Source organism: Bubalus kerabau, chromosome 16 (genome assembly GCF_029407905.1).
Source record: "Bubalus kerabau isolate K-KA32 ecotype Philippines breed swamp buffalo chromosome 16, PCC_UOA_SB_1v2, whole genome shotgun sequence".
Lineage (NCBI taxonomy): Eukaryota > Metazoa > Chordata > Mammalia > Artiodactyla > Bovidae > Bubalus > Bubalus kerabau.
This window is the reverse complement of record NC_073639.1, coordinates 7,979,308-7,995,938: the sequence shown is the minus strand read 5'-3', so window position 1 is coordinate 7,995,938 and position 16,631 is coordinate 7,979,308. Positions and strand designations below refer to the sequence as shown.

General features: G+C 43.7%; 1 protein-coding gene across 1 annotated transcript in view; it reads right to left on the bottom strand.

Annotated features, from left to right (window-relative positions):
* The window catches only part of RNF175 (ring finger protein 175), a 56,070-nt gene extending 40,255 nt beyond the window's left edge, over positions 1 to 15,815 (bottom strand). The window contains exons 1-4 of the mRNA XM_055550801.1: positions 15,800 to 15,815; positions 13,756 to 13,856; positions 13,328 to 13,365; positions 9,906 to 10,047 (exon numbers count right to left, since the gene is read on the bottom strand). Of these exons, the coding sequence (XP_055406776.1) occupies positions 9,906 to 10,047; positions 13,328 to 13,365; positions 13,756 to 13,856; positions 15,800 to 15,815 (297 nt within the window). The remainder of the gene's footprint in view (positions 1 to 9,905; positions 10,048 to 13,327; positions 13,366 to 13,755; positions 13,857 to 15,799) is intronic.
* Positions 15,816 to 16,631: the final 816 nt, after the last annotated feature.

Below are 16,631 nucleotides of genomic sequence, written 5' to 3'. Positions count from 1 at the left end.
TTGGTGCTGGAGAAGGCTCTTGAGGGTCCCTTGGACAGCAAGGAGATCAAACCTGTCAATCCTAAAGGAAATCAACCCTGAACATTCATTGGAAGGACTGATGCTAAAGCTGAAGCTCTAATACTTTGGCCACCTGATGGGAAGAGCTGACTCATTGGAAAAGACTCTGATGCAGGAGAAGTGGGTGACAGAGGATGGAATGGTTGGATGGCATCACCGACTCAATGGACATGAGTGTGAGCTAATTCCGGGAGATACTGAAGGACAGGGAAGCCTGGCATGCTACAGTCCATAGGGTCACAAAGAATCTGGCATGACTTAGCGACTGAAGAAACAAGCAAAGGTTTCCAAAGATACCCAGAGCAGCACATTTCCCCCTAATTTCCTTCAATGAGGTTGTTTCATAAACTGTGATGCACTTTCTTTTCACCATCTGCATTTCTCCCTGGGATTCCCCAACCTCCAAAATGATTTTTTTAAATTTGCATACTTTTAGGTCTGCTTTTTGTGCTACACAGTCCAATGCTGCTGCTGCTGCTAAGTCACTTTAGTCATGTCCGACTCTGTGCGACCCCAGAGACGGCAGTCCATCAGGCTCCCTTGTCCCTGGGACTCTCCAGGCAAGAACACTGGAGTGGGTTGCCATTTCCTTCTCCAATGCATGAAAATTTAAAGTGAAAGTGAAGTCACTCAGTCATGTCCGACTCTTTGCGACCCCATGGACTGCAGCCTACCAGGCTCCTCCGTCCATGGGATTTTCCAGGTAGGAGTACTGGAGTGGGTTGCCATTGCCTTCTCCGATATTATGCATACACAAATAATAAATACATTCTGTTTTGCTGACATCTTCTCTGTACTCCAGTGTAATGGAGTGGGGTGCCATTGCTGTCTCCGACACAGTTCAATAGAATTTGACAAATGCATAATGCCTTGAATCCAAAATCACAGTACCACACAGATCAATTCTATGGCCTTAAAATTCTCATTTCACTTGCTTAGACTTATCCTTTTCCTTCCCTGAGCAGCTTATTTTCTTTGCTTTTGCATTTGGATGTCATGTAACTGGAATCAGTATGTAGCCTTTTCATATTGGCTTGTTCCTCGGTGTCTTTTTGGGACTCGATAGCTTAAATCTTTTTCTGCTGACCAACATTCCATTGTACGGAGGTGCCACAGTTTGCTCATTTAGCCACATTTTAAAGCAGCAGAGCCCAGGATTTTTGGTACAGGGACTGGACTGGTTTTGTGTAGGACAGTTTTTCCATGGACAGAAGGTGGGAGGGGATGGGGATGATCTCAGGATGATTCAAGTGCATTCCATTTATTGTGCACTTCATTTCTTTATTATTACATCAGTTCCAGCTCAGATCTTCAGGCACTAGATCGTGGGAGCTGAGGATCCCCGTTTTAAAGGACATCTGGATTGTTTCCAGTTTGGGGTGATTATGAATAAAGGTGCTGTAAATATTTTCATGCAGCTTTTTGTGTGAAGGTAGGTCTTCAGTTCAATCGGGTAAATACCTAGTAGTTCGATCACTGAATAATAATAATATAATATATAAATAATACTAATAATTATTATAGTATATAATAATATCAGATCAGATCAGATCAGTCACTCAGTCGTGTCCGACTCTTTGTGACCCCATGAATTGCAGCATGCCAGGCCTCCCAGTCCATCACCAACTCCCGGAGTTCACTCAGACTCACGTCCATCGAGTCAGTGATGCCATCCAGCGATCTCATCCTCTGTCGTCCCCTTCTCCTCCTGCCCCCAATCCCTCCCAGCATCAGGGTCTTTTCCAATGAATCAACTCTTCGCATGAGGTGGCCAAAAATAATACGCATTTAGCTTTGTGGAAGACCGCCCAACTGCCTTCCACAGTGGTTTTATCATTTTGCATTCCCACTCAGCAAGAGTTCCTGCTGCTTCACATCCTTGTCAGCATTTGGTATTGTTACATTTGAGCCATTATAATATCCTTATATTGGTAACTAATTGCAAGTTATTGTTTTAACTTGTAATTCCCTAATGACAAATGATGATGAGCTTCTTTTCCTATGCTTATTTGCCATCTGTATATCTTGATGAGCTATCTTTTTAGATATTTTGCCATTTAACTGAGTTGCTTTCTTATGATTGAGCTCTAAGTATATTTTGAATAGCAGTCCTTTATTAAGCATGTATTTATAATTACTTTCTCCCAGTTTGTGGCTTGTCTTTTCATTCTCGTAACAGTATCTTTCACAGAGCACTTTTTACTTTAAAAAACATCCAACTTATCAATATTTTCTTTCCTGGATCTTGCTTTTGGTGTTATATCTAAAAACTCATCAATTTTTCCATTTTATCTTCTGAAAGTTTTACAGTTTCACATTTAGGTCCATGATCCACTTTGGGTTTATTTTTGTGAAATATGTAAGTTCTATGTCTAGATTATTATTATTTTTTGCATATGAATGATCAATTTTTTCAGTACCATTTAAAGTAAAAATATCCTTGTACCAAATAAAAATATCCTTGCTCCACTGAATTGCCTTCGCTCCTTTATCATGGATCAGTTGACTATATCTACGGGGGTCTATTTATGGGCTCTCTACTTTTTTCCATTGATCTATGTGTTCTTCCTTTCACCAAAACCACACTGTATTCATTACTGCAGTTTTATAGTAAGTCTTGAAGTAGGGTAGTGTCAGTCCTCCAACACCGTTCTTCACTGTTGTCCTGTCTATTCTAGGTCATTTGCCTTTCCACATAAAGTGTGGAATCAGTTGGTCAATGTTCACAAAACAGTTTGCTGGGATTTTGAATGGGATTATAGAACCTACAGATCAAGTTGGAAGGAATCAACATCTTGAAAGTATTGAACTTTCCAATCCAGGAACACTGATTACATTTGCATTTACTTGAGACCTTCTCAGTTTTTGCATATAGCTCTTGTGAATATTTTGCTGGATTTATACATAAGTATTTCCTTCTTTGGGTGCTATTGCAAATGATATTGTGTTTTAATTTCAAATTCCAATTATTCATTTCTAGCATATAAGAAAGCAATTGACTTTTGTATATTGACTTTGTATCCTGCAAACTTGCTATAATCACTTATTAATTCCAGGAAATGTCTGTTGATTTTTTGGGAGTTTTCCATATAGACAGTCCTGTCATCCACAAACAGAGATGGTTTTATTTCTTCCTTCCCAATCTATATACCTTTTATTTCCTCTTTTTTTTTGTCTTATTGCACTAAAGCTAGGACTTCCAGTACAATGTTGAACTGGGGTGGTGAGAGGAGACATTCTCGCCTTCTTCTGTATCTTAAGAGGAAATTATCCAGTTTCTCACCATTAAGTATGTTAGGTTAGGACAGGTTTTTGTAGATATTTTTATCAAGTTGAGAAAGTTCCCCTCTATTCCTAGTTTGCTGAGAGTTTTTATATGAATGAGTGTTGGACCTTGCCAGACGCTTCTTCTACGTCTATTGGTATAAGCATGCAAATTTTCTTCCTTATCCTCTTGATATGGTTGCTTACATAAATCAATTTTTAATTGTTGAACCAGCCTTACCTACCTGGGACAAATTCCACTTGGTCATGGTGTATAATTCTTTTCATGCATGGTTTAATTCAATTTGCTAATATTTTGTTTAGGATTTTTATATTTATGTTCATGAGAGATGCTGGTCTAGAGTTTCTTTTTCTCATAATATCTTTAGCTGGTTGAAGTATTAGGTTGAAGTGCTGGCCTCAAAGAATGAATTCTGATGTATTCCCTCTGCTTCTAATCTCTGGAGAGATTGTAGAGAACTGGTATCATTTCTTCCTTACATAGTTGGTAGAATTCATCAGTGAAATCATCTGGACTTGGTGCTTTTTGTTTTGGAAGGTTATTAATTGCTGATTCACTTTTTAAAAACAGACATTATTCAGATGATTTATTTCTCCTTGTGTGAGTTCTGGTATAGTTTGAGTTTTTCAAGGAATTAGTCTATATGTGGGCATAGGGTTGTTCATAATATTAATTTATTTTCTTTTATGTCCATGAGATCAGTAATAATGATCCTTTCTTCTGTTCTGATATTAGTAATATATATTCTCTCTCTTACTTTTCTTGGTTAACTGGCTAGAGGTTTATTAAATTTATTGATCTCCTCAAAGAACTAGCTTTTGAACCAGTCTTGAACTCCTCCTCTCAGCATGACTTGTAATTTTTCATTGAGAAGTTCTTATTCAGGCTCTTATTTGGGTATTAAGAACCTTTAGTGTGGGGTTCTGTGTTAATCTGGCTGGACTAGCCCATAGGAGTGGGACTATGTTCGACATTTGCTCTGTGTCAGACTCTTCAGTTTCCATTAGTACACTTGTTTGTGTCTCTCTTTTCGTCTTTGGTTTCCCTAAAAACTCATTGTAGTTTGTGTAGCTTGCAGCCCTTTTAGCCATAATCCACTGTTATACTGGACACCAGATGATGTGGTGGTCTGACAGGAGGCAGTGGAAGCATTCTATCATTCTGTGTTTATCTTTCAGGGAGCTCTATCCCTGGAATATGACCTTCACAGGTGTTTCTGAACTTTTTGTTTTCCCATTAGGTAAGACAGGAAGGCTAGAAGGGCCTGGGGTTGGGTCATTTCCCTTTTTCTCCATCAGCTAAGGCTCTGATAAATTCTTTTCCTTTGTCGTGTAGGTCTTTGTGGTGGCGAACACTTATTCAAAATGATTAATTTTCCCCTGCAAGTCTGTTGGAAACACAAAAATTTTCCTTGGCTTTTTACCATGAGAAGACCTGTTGGGGTTCCAGGAGGTAAAATCTACAAAAATACGAGGGGTCCCTAAGACTGTGGCCCCTGGAGGTTCTCCCTCTCACACTGGCCAAAACTCTGCTTCTAGCAATTCTTCCAAGTTACCCACTGAGCATTTCCTCCAGTCTATGGCTCTGGCAGCTTCTGTTCCCAATAAGCAGATCTTGGTTATGATTCCCTACATGCATCTGTTTTTCCATATTTAGGGGTGAGGACTTTTCCTGGGAAACAATTCAAACAAGGACAGATTTTATTTTGGTGGGCTCCAAAATCACTGCGGATGGTGACTGCATCCATGAAATTAAAAGATGCTTGCCCCTTGGAAGAAAAGTTATGACAAACCTAGACAGCATATTAAAAAGAAGAGACATTACTTTGCCAACAAAGGTCTGTATAATCATAGTCAAAGTTATGATTTTTTCAGTAGTCATGTATAGATGTGAGTTGGACATCAGACTGAGCACCAAAGAACTGATGCTTTTGAACTGTGGTGCTGGAGAAGATCTTGAGAGTTCCTTGGACTGCAAGGAGATCAAACCAGTCAATCCTAAAGGAAATCAACCCTGAATACTCATTGGAAGGACTGATGCTGAAGCTGAAGCTCCAATAATTTGGCCACCTGATGTGAAGAACTGACTCATTCGAAAAGACCTTGATGCTAGGAAAGATTGAGGGCAGGAGGAGAAGGGGACAACAGAAGAAGAAATAGTTGGATGGTATCACCGACTCAATGGACATGAGTTTGAGCAAGTTTCGAGAGATGGTGAAGGACAGGGAAGCTTGGTGTGCTGCAGTCCATGGGGTCACAAAGAGTCGGACACGAGTGAGCGACTGAACAACAATTTTTCCTATGACCTCAGTTCTCTGATAAGTCCAGGAAAAGTCACTGATGCTCAGCTTGTTCAGCTTTTTCCCTTGTAGCAAGTGATGATTTCAAGCTTTTTATGTATCAGAGCTGAAACCAGGAGGCCTTTCTATTTTTAAAAATGCCATCTTTTTAAAGATCAGAAAACTGAGGCTCACCGTGGTAAGCTGAGCAACTAGAGTTGTCTGACTTCTAAGCCAGGGCGCTTCTCTTCACAGCCTGCCTCTCATTCTTGGAAATACATCTCATAGAACCAGCCCAGGGAACACTCCTAGACAAAGCAGATGGCAGAGTAGGGGGGTATGGCAAGGCAGGATACACAGATGTGATATCTGAAAAAAACAATACATTCAAGTCTCCTAATGGAGAATGTAGATTAATGGGGGAGGGGTGGTATTCACTTTAGCTTTACAAGAGCATTCCGAAAAGCATTCTTTTATTAGTACACTGCTTTTACAGTGTATGGTTAAAATTTACACAAATGTTACTTACAAGTCATAGCCCTTGAATGCATTCAGAGTCAACTGAAGGTACTGAACATTCTCCGTGTGTCTAGAAATTCTCACAGGGAGATGTTCTGAGTCCTGAGTCTGGAAGGTGGGCTCTTATGTGCACGCATGTGTGCTAAGTTGTTTTAGTCGTGTCTGACTCTTTGAAACCCCAGGGACTGTAGCCTGCCAGGCTTCTCTGTCCATGGGATTTTCGAAACAAGAATACTGGAGTGGGTTGCTGTGCCCTCCTCCAGGGAATCTTCCTGACCCAGGGATCCAATCTGAGTCTCTTATGTCTCCTGCGTTGGCAGACGTGTTCTTTACCACTAGCGCCACCTGGGAAGCTCCTCTTATTTGCAGTGTTTACATTTTGCAGATAAAGAAAGCGTGATTCAGAGATACTGAAGGAATTATCAATAGCCTGGATGTAAGAGAAAATAACTAATGAGGTTGGATTTTTGTTTCCTCTCTGCAACTAATTAGTTATGTGACCCTGACCAAGTTATTTAATTTCTCTGAACTATATTTCACAAAGGGAGTAAAAAATTATTACCTCTCAGGGTAAGTTAGATAATGTACAAAAAGCACTTAATCACAACTGTAATAATATGTAATAGTTACATATAAATTTATATATGGTATTTCATATATAGTTTATAGTAATATAATTATTATGGAGTAACTAATATATTATAGTATATTATTATACTATACTGTATTATAGTAATTATAGTTAATACATTATATATAATGATATATTATTAATGTATTGGTGAAGGTCACAGCATCAATTCACAAAGTTTCATCAAAAACTTCACTATATGGTCCTTGTAAAAAGAGCCAGGAGCTTCCTGAACCTTAGAAACATGTTAAAAGCTCTAGTTCTGGTAGGTCCTGCATAATCTTAAATGCCAAAAGAAACAAGTTAAAAGTGCTGTGCTGTGCTTAGTCACTCAGCTATGTCTCACTCATCATGACCCCATGGACTGCAGACCGCCAGGCTCCTCTGTCCATGGGAATTCTCCAGGCAAGAATACTGGAGTAGGTTGCTGTGCCGTCCTCCAGGGAATCTTCCCAACTCAGGGATCGAACCCAGGTCTCCCGCATTGCAGGTAGATTTTTTACCATTTGCGCCACCAGGGAAGCCCAAGTTAAAAGTTAGCTTATATGTTAAAAACAAGTTGGGTTATTTTTGGATGACAAGGCTGTTTAGGTCAGCTTTTATGGAAACATGTCCATCAAATTTCATACCAAAGATGTTAACCTGAATAGGCCGTTAGTTGCAGGTTTTTGGATACAGTTCACGCAAACCACAGTAAGAGAGCTGGAAACCAGTGCTGGAGTCAGCTACAGGCGCTCTGGGAACTATTACCAGCCCCAGCGTTTGCAGATGTCACCAAGGGCTCCTGAGACGGCCGAGTTCTGATGACGGCTCTGGCAGCGAACCTCCAAGATACAAGCGGTAGATACAAGAAGAGCAAGCGGTAAAGCCGAAGCAGCGGCATGGGAATGGTCAGCCTCACACGCTGGATCTTACCTTGAGCAAGACTGTAAGCAGAGACACACAGGGTGTCTCCACCTGTTCCTTTGGGGCCATGCAACAACAGTAGATGGACTATGATGGGCAAAGAAGTAGAGAATATTCTAGAGGCCAGCTGTATCTTTGTACTAACCCAGAACAGTTCCTTTGGGACCACCACAAGACTCAAATCTGTGCTTGACCACTGAAGGCATCTTAGGCTCCTGGCCTTGTCAAAATGGGTCACCCTAAGAGATGCAGCAATCACAGTCACCTGGTTACCTCCAGGGTATCCTCAGGACCACACAGCACATCTGAGTAGACGTAAAATAGTGCAGCCGTGTGGCAGGACACAGTAACAGCGCCCCAGGGAGAAGGAGAGTGACTGAGGGAGCCCAGTTCTGGGGGGCAGAGCACAGGCAAAAGCAAGGTCCTGGAGAGGCGTTCTGGGCAGTACGGCTTGTGCAGTGGGCATCAGGAAGCACCTGGGGAGGCCACTCCCGTCGGCCAACAGCTGTAGCCAGCCACCGAGGCTCAGAACTGCCAGCGGCAGCAAGTCCTCCAAGGGGCCCCTGACTGCTCATGCGCGGGCTGCGTCGCTGGTGCAGCCAGCGTGTGAAGCCCCACAGTGGTGGAGGCAGCGGCAGCCTCAGCTTCCATATGAGCAACCTCGTCAGACACGAGGACAGATCCTTTCTAGCATGAGGTACCTCAAAAATCACCAAATAAAAATGGCAGAGGAGTGGTGGGATACAGTTCAAGTCAGCTGGCTCATGCGGTGTTTCCTTTCAAAGGGGATTTCTCTCTAAGTAAATCCACATCTGTGTCTTCGTGGAAACTGAATTCATACAAACTCAGAGATAATTATCAGTTATAAAGGAAGGATGGAACAGGGCTACACACCCTTTCCTTAAGAATCCAGGCTTCTTTTTAAGGACTCTGGAAATTCTATGCTAGGTATTTCCATTTTGAAGATAAGGAAACCATATATTTAAGGGGCTTTTTCTTTGATATGAGAGAGAATAACTAATGAGGCTTGATCCTACTCTCCTTCATTGAAGAAAATTCGTTCAAGTGGAATATAGAGGGTGTTCATTTTAATCTACAAGACAGCGGTGACACGACAGCACATGGATGCATTTGCTTAAAAAACAACGAAAATCTCCCAAGATTCCCCTTTCTAAATAAAACGGTCAACATTAACTTAGATTTACATATTAGAGGAAACTTAGAAGAATTCTTTTCAGTCCCATGCTATGCAGGAAACAATTTTTATGATGGGCGGAAAGAAAATAAAATACTCGTCTGAGCCAGCACTTCATTGGTCACAGGCAAGTTTCTGACACGGTGACCAGTCTGAGACCCAGGGCCATGGAGGGCGTGAACTGCGGGCCCATCTCCAGCGTCTCCCCACCCAGCCCACTCTCAGGCCTGCATCGCTGGTTCTCAGAGTGCCATCCCTGGACCAGTAACGTCTGTACCACTTGGGAACTCGTTCAACGTGCAAGTTATTTGGCCTACATTGAGTGAAAAAACTCTGGGGATGGGACCCGGGCATCTCATTGAACGAGTCCCCCAGCTGATTCTGCTGCACCCGGGGCTGTGAGCAGCTCTGCCTTCAGCATGGCAGCGCCTGTCTCAGGTCCAACAAGCCCAGGCCATGACTGAGGCCATGAGATGGGGAGGTTCCAGTGGGCATGCTGGGTGGGAGGGGTCTGTGACAACAGGGTCCTGCTCCATGTGGAAAAGGTCAGCTCAGTGTCTGCTTTACCACACCCCCCTGGGGACAGAAACCATCCATGCCAAGACAGTGTAATGCTGATGAAGCCAAGTTAGACAGCCTCAGCCTTTTGTTTCTGCTGTTCCTAATCCTCCTGTCCTGGGCCATTGGCAGAAGTAGTTCATGCCCAAAAGGAAAGTAGGCTTACTTAAGCCTGGGTTTCTCAGCCTGGGCACCACTGGTGTTTCTGTCATGAGGAGCTGTTCTTGCATGTGGAGCGGCATCCCTGGCCTCTACTGCTACATGCCAGTAGCCGCTCCCCTCCCCGCTTCCCTCCTGCTAAGGCGTGACAATCACAAATGTTTCCAGATGTTGCTCAGAGTCTCCCGGGGGCAAAACTGCATGGGGCTGAGAGCCACTGACTTAAACCAAACCATTTCCTTCAAAGTGGTAACAAAGGAGGGATGTGTTGGGAAGAGGAGCAGGCTTCCAGCGGCCCCCGGGGGTGACTCACGTTGTAGGAGCGGCCGTGCCTCTGTCTCCACTGCACCAGCACTATCTGGGCAACGACCAGGGCGCAGAGGAAGATCAGGATCATCTCCACGTGCATGGACTCATGTCCCCGGTGCATCTTGTACATCCTCTCCTGCTGCAGGCTGCAAGCGGCAAAGGAGGTCAGCTGAACGAGCCCTCCACTCTTGGACAGTTAGCAAAGCAAGAAAAATAGGCAGGACTCATGAGAAGCAATTGGGAATTTCAAACGGGGGGTTTTTGAAGCTTTGATTACAAAGTTTTCCTAAGTTCTCAGTTCCCCCCTTTCCCCCAGGCTTGGGGGAAGGGACAGCAGAGAAGAGGAGCCTGAGTCTGTCAGTGAAACCAATTCCTCTCTGCCCTTAGCTTGCCCGTGTGCTTTTGGCCTCAGCCTTGTCCTTTCAAGGTGAGCAGTGGGGACGGAAGCTCCCTGGTGGGCTCTGAAGACCTGGGTTCCAACCTCCCATCTGCCACATCATCCCCTTGGGAAAGTCAGTTCTTTTCTCTGCACCTCAGTTTCCTCATTTTCAAATCTAAAATAATGATCTCTCTGTACCTCACAAGATACGTGCTCTATAACTGTAGAGCACATATATATGATATTTTATTTGTATCTGTATGAACAATAGTCTTCCCTGGTGGCTCAGATGGTAAAGAATCTGCCTTCAATGTGGGAGACCCAGGTTTGATACCTGGGTCAGGAAGATCCTCTGGAGAAAGAAATGGTAACCCACTCCAGTATTCTTATCTGGAAAATCCCATGGACAGAGGAGTCTGGCGGGCCACAGTCCATGCGGTCGCAAAGAGCCAGACACAACTGAGCAACGAACACTTTCACTTTCATATGAAGAATAATACTTTCTATTATGTTGTATCATATGAAATTGCCATTTTTGAAAGTAAAAAAGCCCTCCAATCAAATATTGGCAATCTCAAGTAATTTCTAACATTCTTAACTAAAAGGATATCCGGCAGATGGTGCCTATGGAGAGAATACTATTTGTGGGGCTATGGAAAACCTCGGAGTTGTAGAAATTATTTTCATCATAAGGAGAAAGAAGAGGCCTAAGTATTATCTTAGGCACAAACATTCAGAGGATGACTAAATGCTTCCGTGTTTAGTTGGACTTTTAATTTTATGCAGTGGTAGATAAAACCACTGAAGTAGTAAGTCACCTGGTTTAACCTCCTATAGAAGAAGTGGCCTCCAAGAGAATCTAGAGCAGAGCTGCTTGACCTGGACTGTGACCTGGAAATCACTGAGGAGCTTTTAAAAATCACAGTGTCCAGGCTGGACCCCAGAGCAATGGAGTGGCCATTGCTTGGTGTTTTAGGCTGTACTGGGTTCCCTTAAAATTCATAAGCTGAAGTGCTAACACCCAGGACCTCAGAATGTGACTGTGTTGGCAGAAAGGGTCTTTAAAGAGGTAATTAAGGTAAATGGGGTCATTAAGACGGGTCCTCACCACATGACTGGTGTCCTTATGAGAAGGGGAGGTGAGGACATGGGGAAGACCATCTGGATACACAGGCAGAAGCCAAGGAGAGAGGCTTCAAAAAGAACCAAAGCCTGCAGCCCCTGGGTCTTGGACTTGCAGCCTCTAGATCTGTGAGAAAATAGATTTTTGTTGTTTTAGCACCCAGTCTGCGTGATCTGCTTCGGCAGCCTGAGCAAATGCATAGAGATTTCCAGGATGCGATCAAGGCATCAGTAATTTTTACAGTTCCTCTTATGATTCTAAAGTGCAGCCTAAATTGGGATCTACTGGCCCAGAGGAAGAGAGAGTGATTCAGGAATTAGGTAAAATGGAATAGTATTTAATATGAACCTTGACAATTACTTTATAACTATTGGTTAGCATCATCTTCTACCCCAAGTGAGGCACTATCAGCCACAGAATCTCTCAGTTTGCATTTAGTTAGGGCACTGATCAGAAAGCACTCCAGGGTAATATCCTGTGACCTTTTAAAGCCACTTATTGGGTACCTGGTTTGGGTCTCTCTCTACCAGCATTTCTACAGAGCTACCTCAGCAAGGGCTCCATCCAAATCCCAGGGGTGCCCCCTGCTGGAAAATGCACAGAAATGAGCCCACAGAGCCTCCTAAATATTTCTGCTTGCTGCTGCTGCTGCTAAGTCGCTGCATTCGTGTCCGACTCTGTGCAACCCCATAGATGGCAGCCCACCAGGCTCCTCTGTCCCTGGGATTCTCCAGGCAAGAACACTGGAGTGAGTTGCCATTTCCTTCTCCAAAGCATGCATGCACGCTAAGTCGCTTCAGTCGTGTCCGACTTTGTGCGACCCTATGGATTGCAGCCCACCAGGCTCCTCTGTCCCTGGGATTCCCCAGGCAAGAGTACTGGAGTGGGTTGCCGTTTCCTTCTCCGTTAACTTACTAACTTGTGCTGTTAAAGCGCTGCACTGTTTGAACCTCCTGTGCTCCCAGCATTTCCATGAATAATTAATAATTTCTCAACTATTCTCAAACTTCTCAGAAATCTATCTTCTCAGATAAAATCTGAGACTGTTAGAGCTGGGAGGTACCATAGATGTGCTGAGACTCCTTCACTGATCAAATGGAGAAGCTGAAGTCCATATCAGGTAAACAACCTGAATAAGATTATATGACTATTGGTCTCTGTATTGGAAGCTGAGCTTAGGAGCTGAGAATGATTTCTAGAAGCTCTTTAAAAAATATATTCATTCTTCTGAAGAAATGGGAAGTGAAAAAAATAAAAGGGTACAAGCCCTGAGTTATAGTTTTTACATTCCAGGTCCAAAATAACTATTTAACACTCTGTGTAATACATAGATAGAAGAGTGGGTTTGTCATCAGTCTAAAATAGGACTTGCATAGATATCAAACAAAATATACTTTATAACATTAACGATTTTGTGAATATATGGTGAAAATGCATCTTAGATGGTTAACCTACGTGGAAGTACTTTGGAAAGTATAAACTAGTGTAGAATGTAACAGATATCATCTGTTTTGATTAGGAATACACTCATAATTGGTGACCATAATGCAAAAAAAAGGAGGAACTGTTTTATATTTCATTCGGTGCCCATAGGAGTCCAATGGCCCCAGAGTAGGTACCATAACACAGAAGAAATAGCCTAAAAGGAAAACAAGATGTATCTTGTGCCTAAAAGGACAAGGACATATAAGGACATACACTGAGGGACATACACATTTGTGGAACAGCATGTATCTATTGCAGAAGGCAGATGAAACCCCTGCAGTTTGGGTCTATACAATCATTGTGCTTACATGGCTTTGCTAACCCAACTTCTGTCTTGGGGAATTATAGTAAAATGATGGCTGCATTTAATTTCTCAAACTATTACAATGGAAATCTAATTTTTAGTATATCAGCTATTAAAAAAATACAAATCACTTACTTCCACTGATCATCCGCAGAAAGCTTTGTATGAGAGATCTGAAAAACATAAGAGACCCCTTCTCAAAATTTTCTTGTTTCCTTAGCTTCCATTTTACAGCATTACATGAGAAACTCAAACCATGAAAAATACTGATGTTTCCTAGTACTGTAATAGTTTAGAATGAAAGCTGTAACAAAATATTTAATTACGGAACTAAACACACACACACACATACACCCACACAAAACAGTAATCAGGTCACTATTGATAAATACTTGATTCTGCTCTCCAAGGTCAGGAAACCAAATGAGGCTCCATGCCTGTGGTTTTCTTTGGCACTTCAGTCAAAGTTGTAGGAAGTGGTCTCCCAACAGGCAGTGCCACCCTGGCTTCTGGTGTAATCTATGAATTGGAGAACTTGTGAAAAACATTTGTTTTGCTGGTACCTTAAATGATGCCAGTGAGAACTTGGAGATGACATTCTCCAGGTTCAAGGATTTAGAGTCAGAGCTGACCAGCTTCTCGTTTGGAGCATTGTTGTGTCCTCCTGTTCGTTTAAACCCTTACACCCTGATCACAGGGAAGGGGGTAATCTAGCCCAGCCGGTGGGCTGGGTGGGAGAGCATACAGACCATTCCCAGGAAAGTGCTTGAGACTGACCTACAGGGTGCACCCAAGTGCTGCTGACCCTCTGTGTGGATCACAATAAACTGTGGAAAATCCTGAAAGAGATGGGAATACCAGACCACCTGACCTGCCTCTTGAGAAACCTGTATGCAGGTCAGGAAGCAACAGTTAGAACTGGACATGGAACAACAGACTGGTTCCAAATAGGAAAAGGAGTACGTCAAGGCTGTATATTGTCACCCTGCTTATTTAACTTATATGCAGAGTACATCATGAGAAACGCTGGGCTGGAAGAAGCACAAGCTGGAATTAAGATTGCCGGGAGAAATATCAATAACCTCAGATATGCAGATAACACCACCCTTATGGCAGAAAGTGAAGAGGAACTAAAAAGCCTCTTGATGAAAGTGAAAGTGGAGAGTGAAAAACTTGGCTTAAAGCTCAACATTCAGAAAACTAAGATCATGGTCTCTGGTCCCATCACTTCATGGGAAATAGATGGGCAAACAGTGGAAACAGTGTCAGACTTTATTTTTTTGGGCTCCAAAATCACTGCAGATGGTGACTGTAGCCATGAAATTAAAAGACACTTACTCCTTGGAAGGAAAGATATGACTAACCTAGATGGCATATTCAAAAGCAGAGACATTACTTTGCCAACAAAGGTCCGTCTAGTCAAGGCTATGGTTTTTCCTGTGGTCATGTATGGATGTGAGAGTTGGACTGTGAAGAAAGCTGAGCGCCGAAGAATTGATGCTTTTGAACTGTGGTGTTGGAGAAGACTCCTGAGAGTCCCTTGGACTGCAAGGAGATCCAACCAGTCCATTCTGAAGGAGATCAGCCCTGGGATTTCTTTGGAAGGAATGATGCTAAAGCTGAAACTCCAGTACCTTGGCCACCTCATGGGAAGAGTTGACTCATTGGAAAAGACTCTGATGCTGGGAGGGATTGGGGGCAGGAGGAGAAGGGGATGACAGAGGATGAGATGGCTGGATGGCATCACTGACTCGATGGACGTGAGTCTGAGTGAAGTCCGGGAGTTGGTGATGGATAGGGAGGCCTGGCGTGCTGCGATTCATGGGGTCACAAAGAGTCGGACACGACTGAGCGACTGAATTGAACTGAACTGAACTGAAGGCTAATCTTTGGAAAGACATAATTGTATAACTTTCATGGAGAATACAGACAGCCTAACCTCTAGTCCAGTAGCATCAAAAGCTAAAATCCCCAATGATGGCAAAGAAGAAAAGGCCTTGTGTACTAAAGCTTTTATTACACAAATCAGACATTAAACAGGTTTTGTTTTTTCCCTCCTTTGTTTTCTTGAAATCAGCTCAGTTCAGTTCAGTTGCTCAGTCATGTCCGACTCTTTGCGACCCCACGAACAGCAGCACGCCAGGCCTCCCTGTCCATCACCAACTCCCGGAGTCCACCCAAACTCATGTCCATTGAGTTGGTGATGCCATCCAACCATCTCATCCTCTGTTGTCCCCTTCTCCTCCTGCCCTCGATCTTTCCCAGCATCAGGGTCTTTTCCAATGAGTCAGCTCTTCACATCAAGTGGCCAAAGTATTGGAGTCTCAGCTTCAACATCAGTCCTTCCAATGAATACCCAGGTCTGATCTCCTTCAGAATGGACTGGTTGGATCTCCTTGCAGTCCAAGGGACTCTCAAGAGTCTTCTCCAACACCACAGTTCAAAACCATCAATTCTTCTGTGCTCAGCTTTCTTTATAGTCCAACTCTCACATCCATACATGACTACTGGAAAAACCATAGTTGCTCCATCGTGTCCAACTCTTTGTGACCCCATGGACTGCAGCACGTCAGGCTTCCCTGTCCATCACCAACTCCCGGAGCTTACTCAAACTCATGTCCATAGTGTCTTGAGATGGCAGAAGCAATTCCTCTGTGTGTGTGTGTGTGTGTGTGAGTGTGTGTGTGTGAAGCAATTCTGACAGATGGAAAGAAACAACAGTTCAGGCTAGGAGTCCTCTGACTCAGTTTCCATAAGACATGTGTGCCTTGGTCAGAGACTGGAGCAGTTCCTTATAAGGGGGATGAAAGCTCCGGGAGACATAGCTTAGCTGAGGTTTAGGCAGGTTTAGGACTTGCTGGGTGATGGTGGAGAGGAGGTGGTTGGGGCAGCAACTGCTGCCTGCAGCTTCCCTGGGGCTCTCTGCCACTGGCTGATCCTACCAGGCAGTCCCTGATATCCAAATGAAGGTTGTGGCACTTGGGCTCAAGGCAGCCGCCTAGTGGCAGCCCTCAGGGAAGAGCAGGGCCAAGCCCCCTCCTTAGTGCTGCTACTGCTAAGTCACTTCAGTCGTGTCTGACTCTGTGTGACCCCATAGACGGCAGCCCACCAGGCTCTCCTGTCCCTGGGATTCTCCAGGCAAGAACATTGGAGTGGGTTACCATTTCCTTCTCCAATGCATGAAAGTGAAAAGTGAAAGTGAAGTCGCTCAGTCGTGTCCGACTCTTAGCGACCTCATGGACTGCAGCCCACCAGGCTCCTCCGTCCATGGGATTTTCCAGGCAAGAGTACTGGAGTGGGGTGCCATTGGGATATGGCCAACTTGACTGGCTTCTGCTTTGGGAATGAGCCTTGTAGCCACACAGACCCATAGAGTACCAAACACTGAGCTGACTGGAGCTCTGGGTAACCCAGGCGCATCACCAACCTGTGCTTGTCT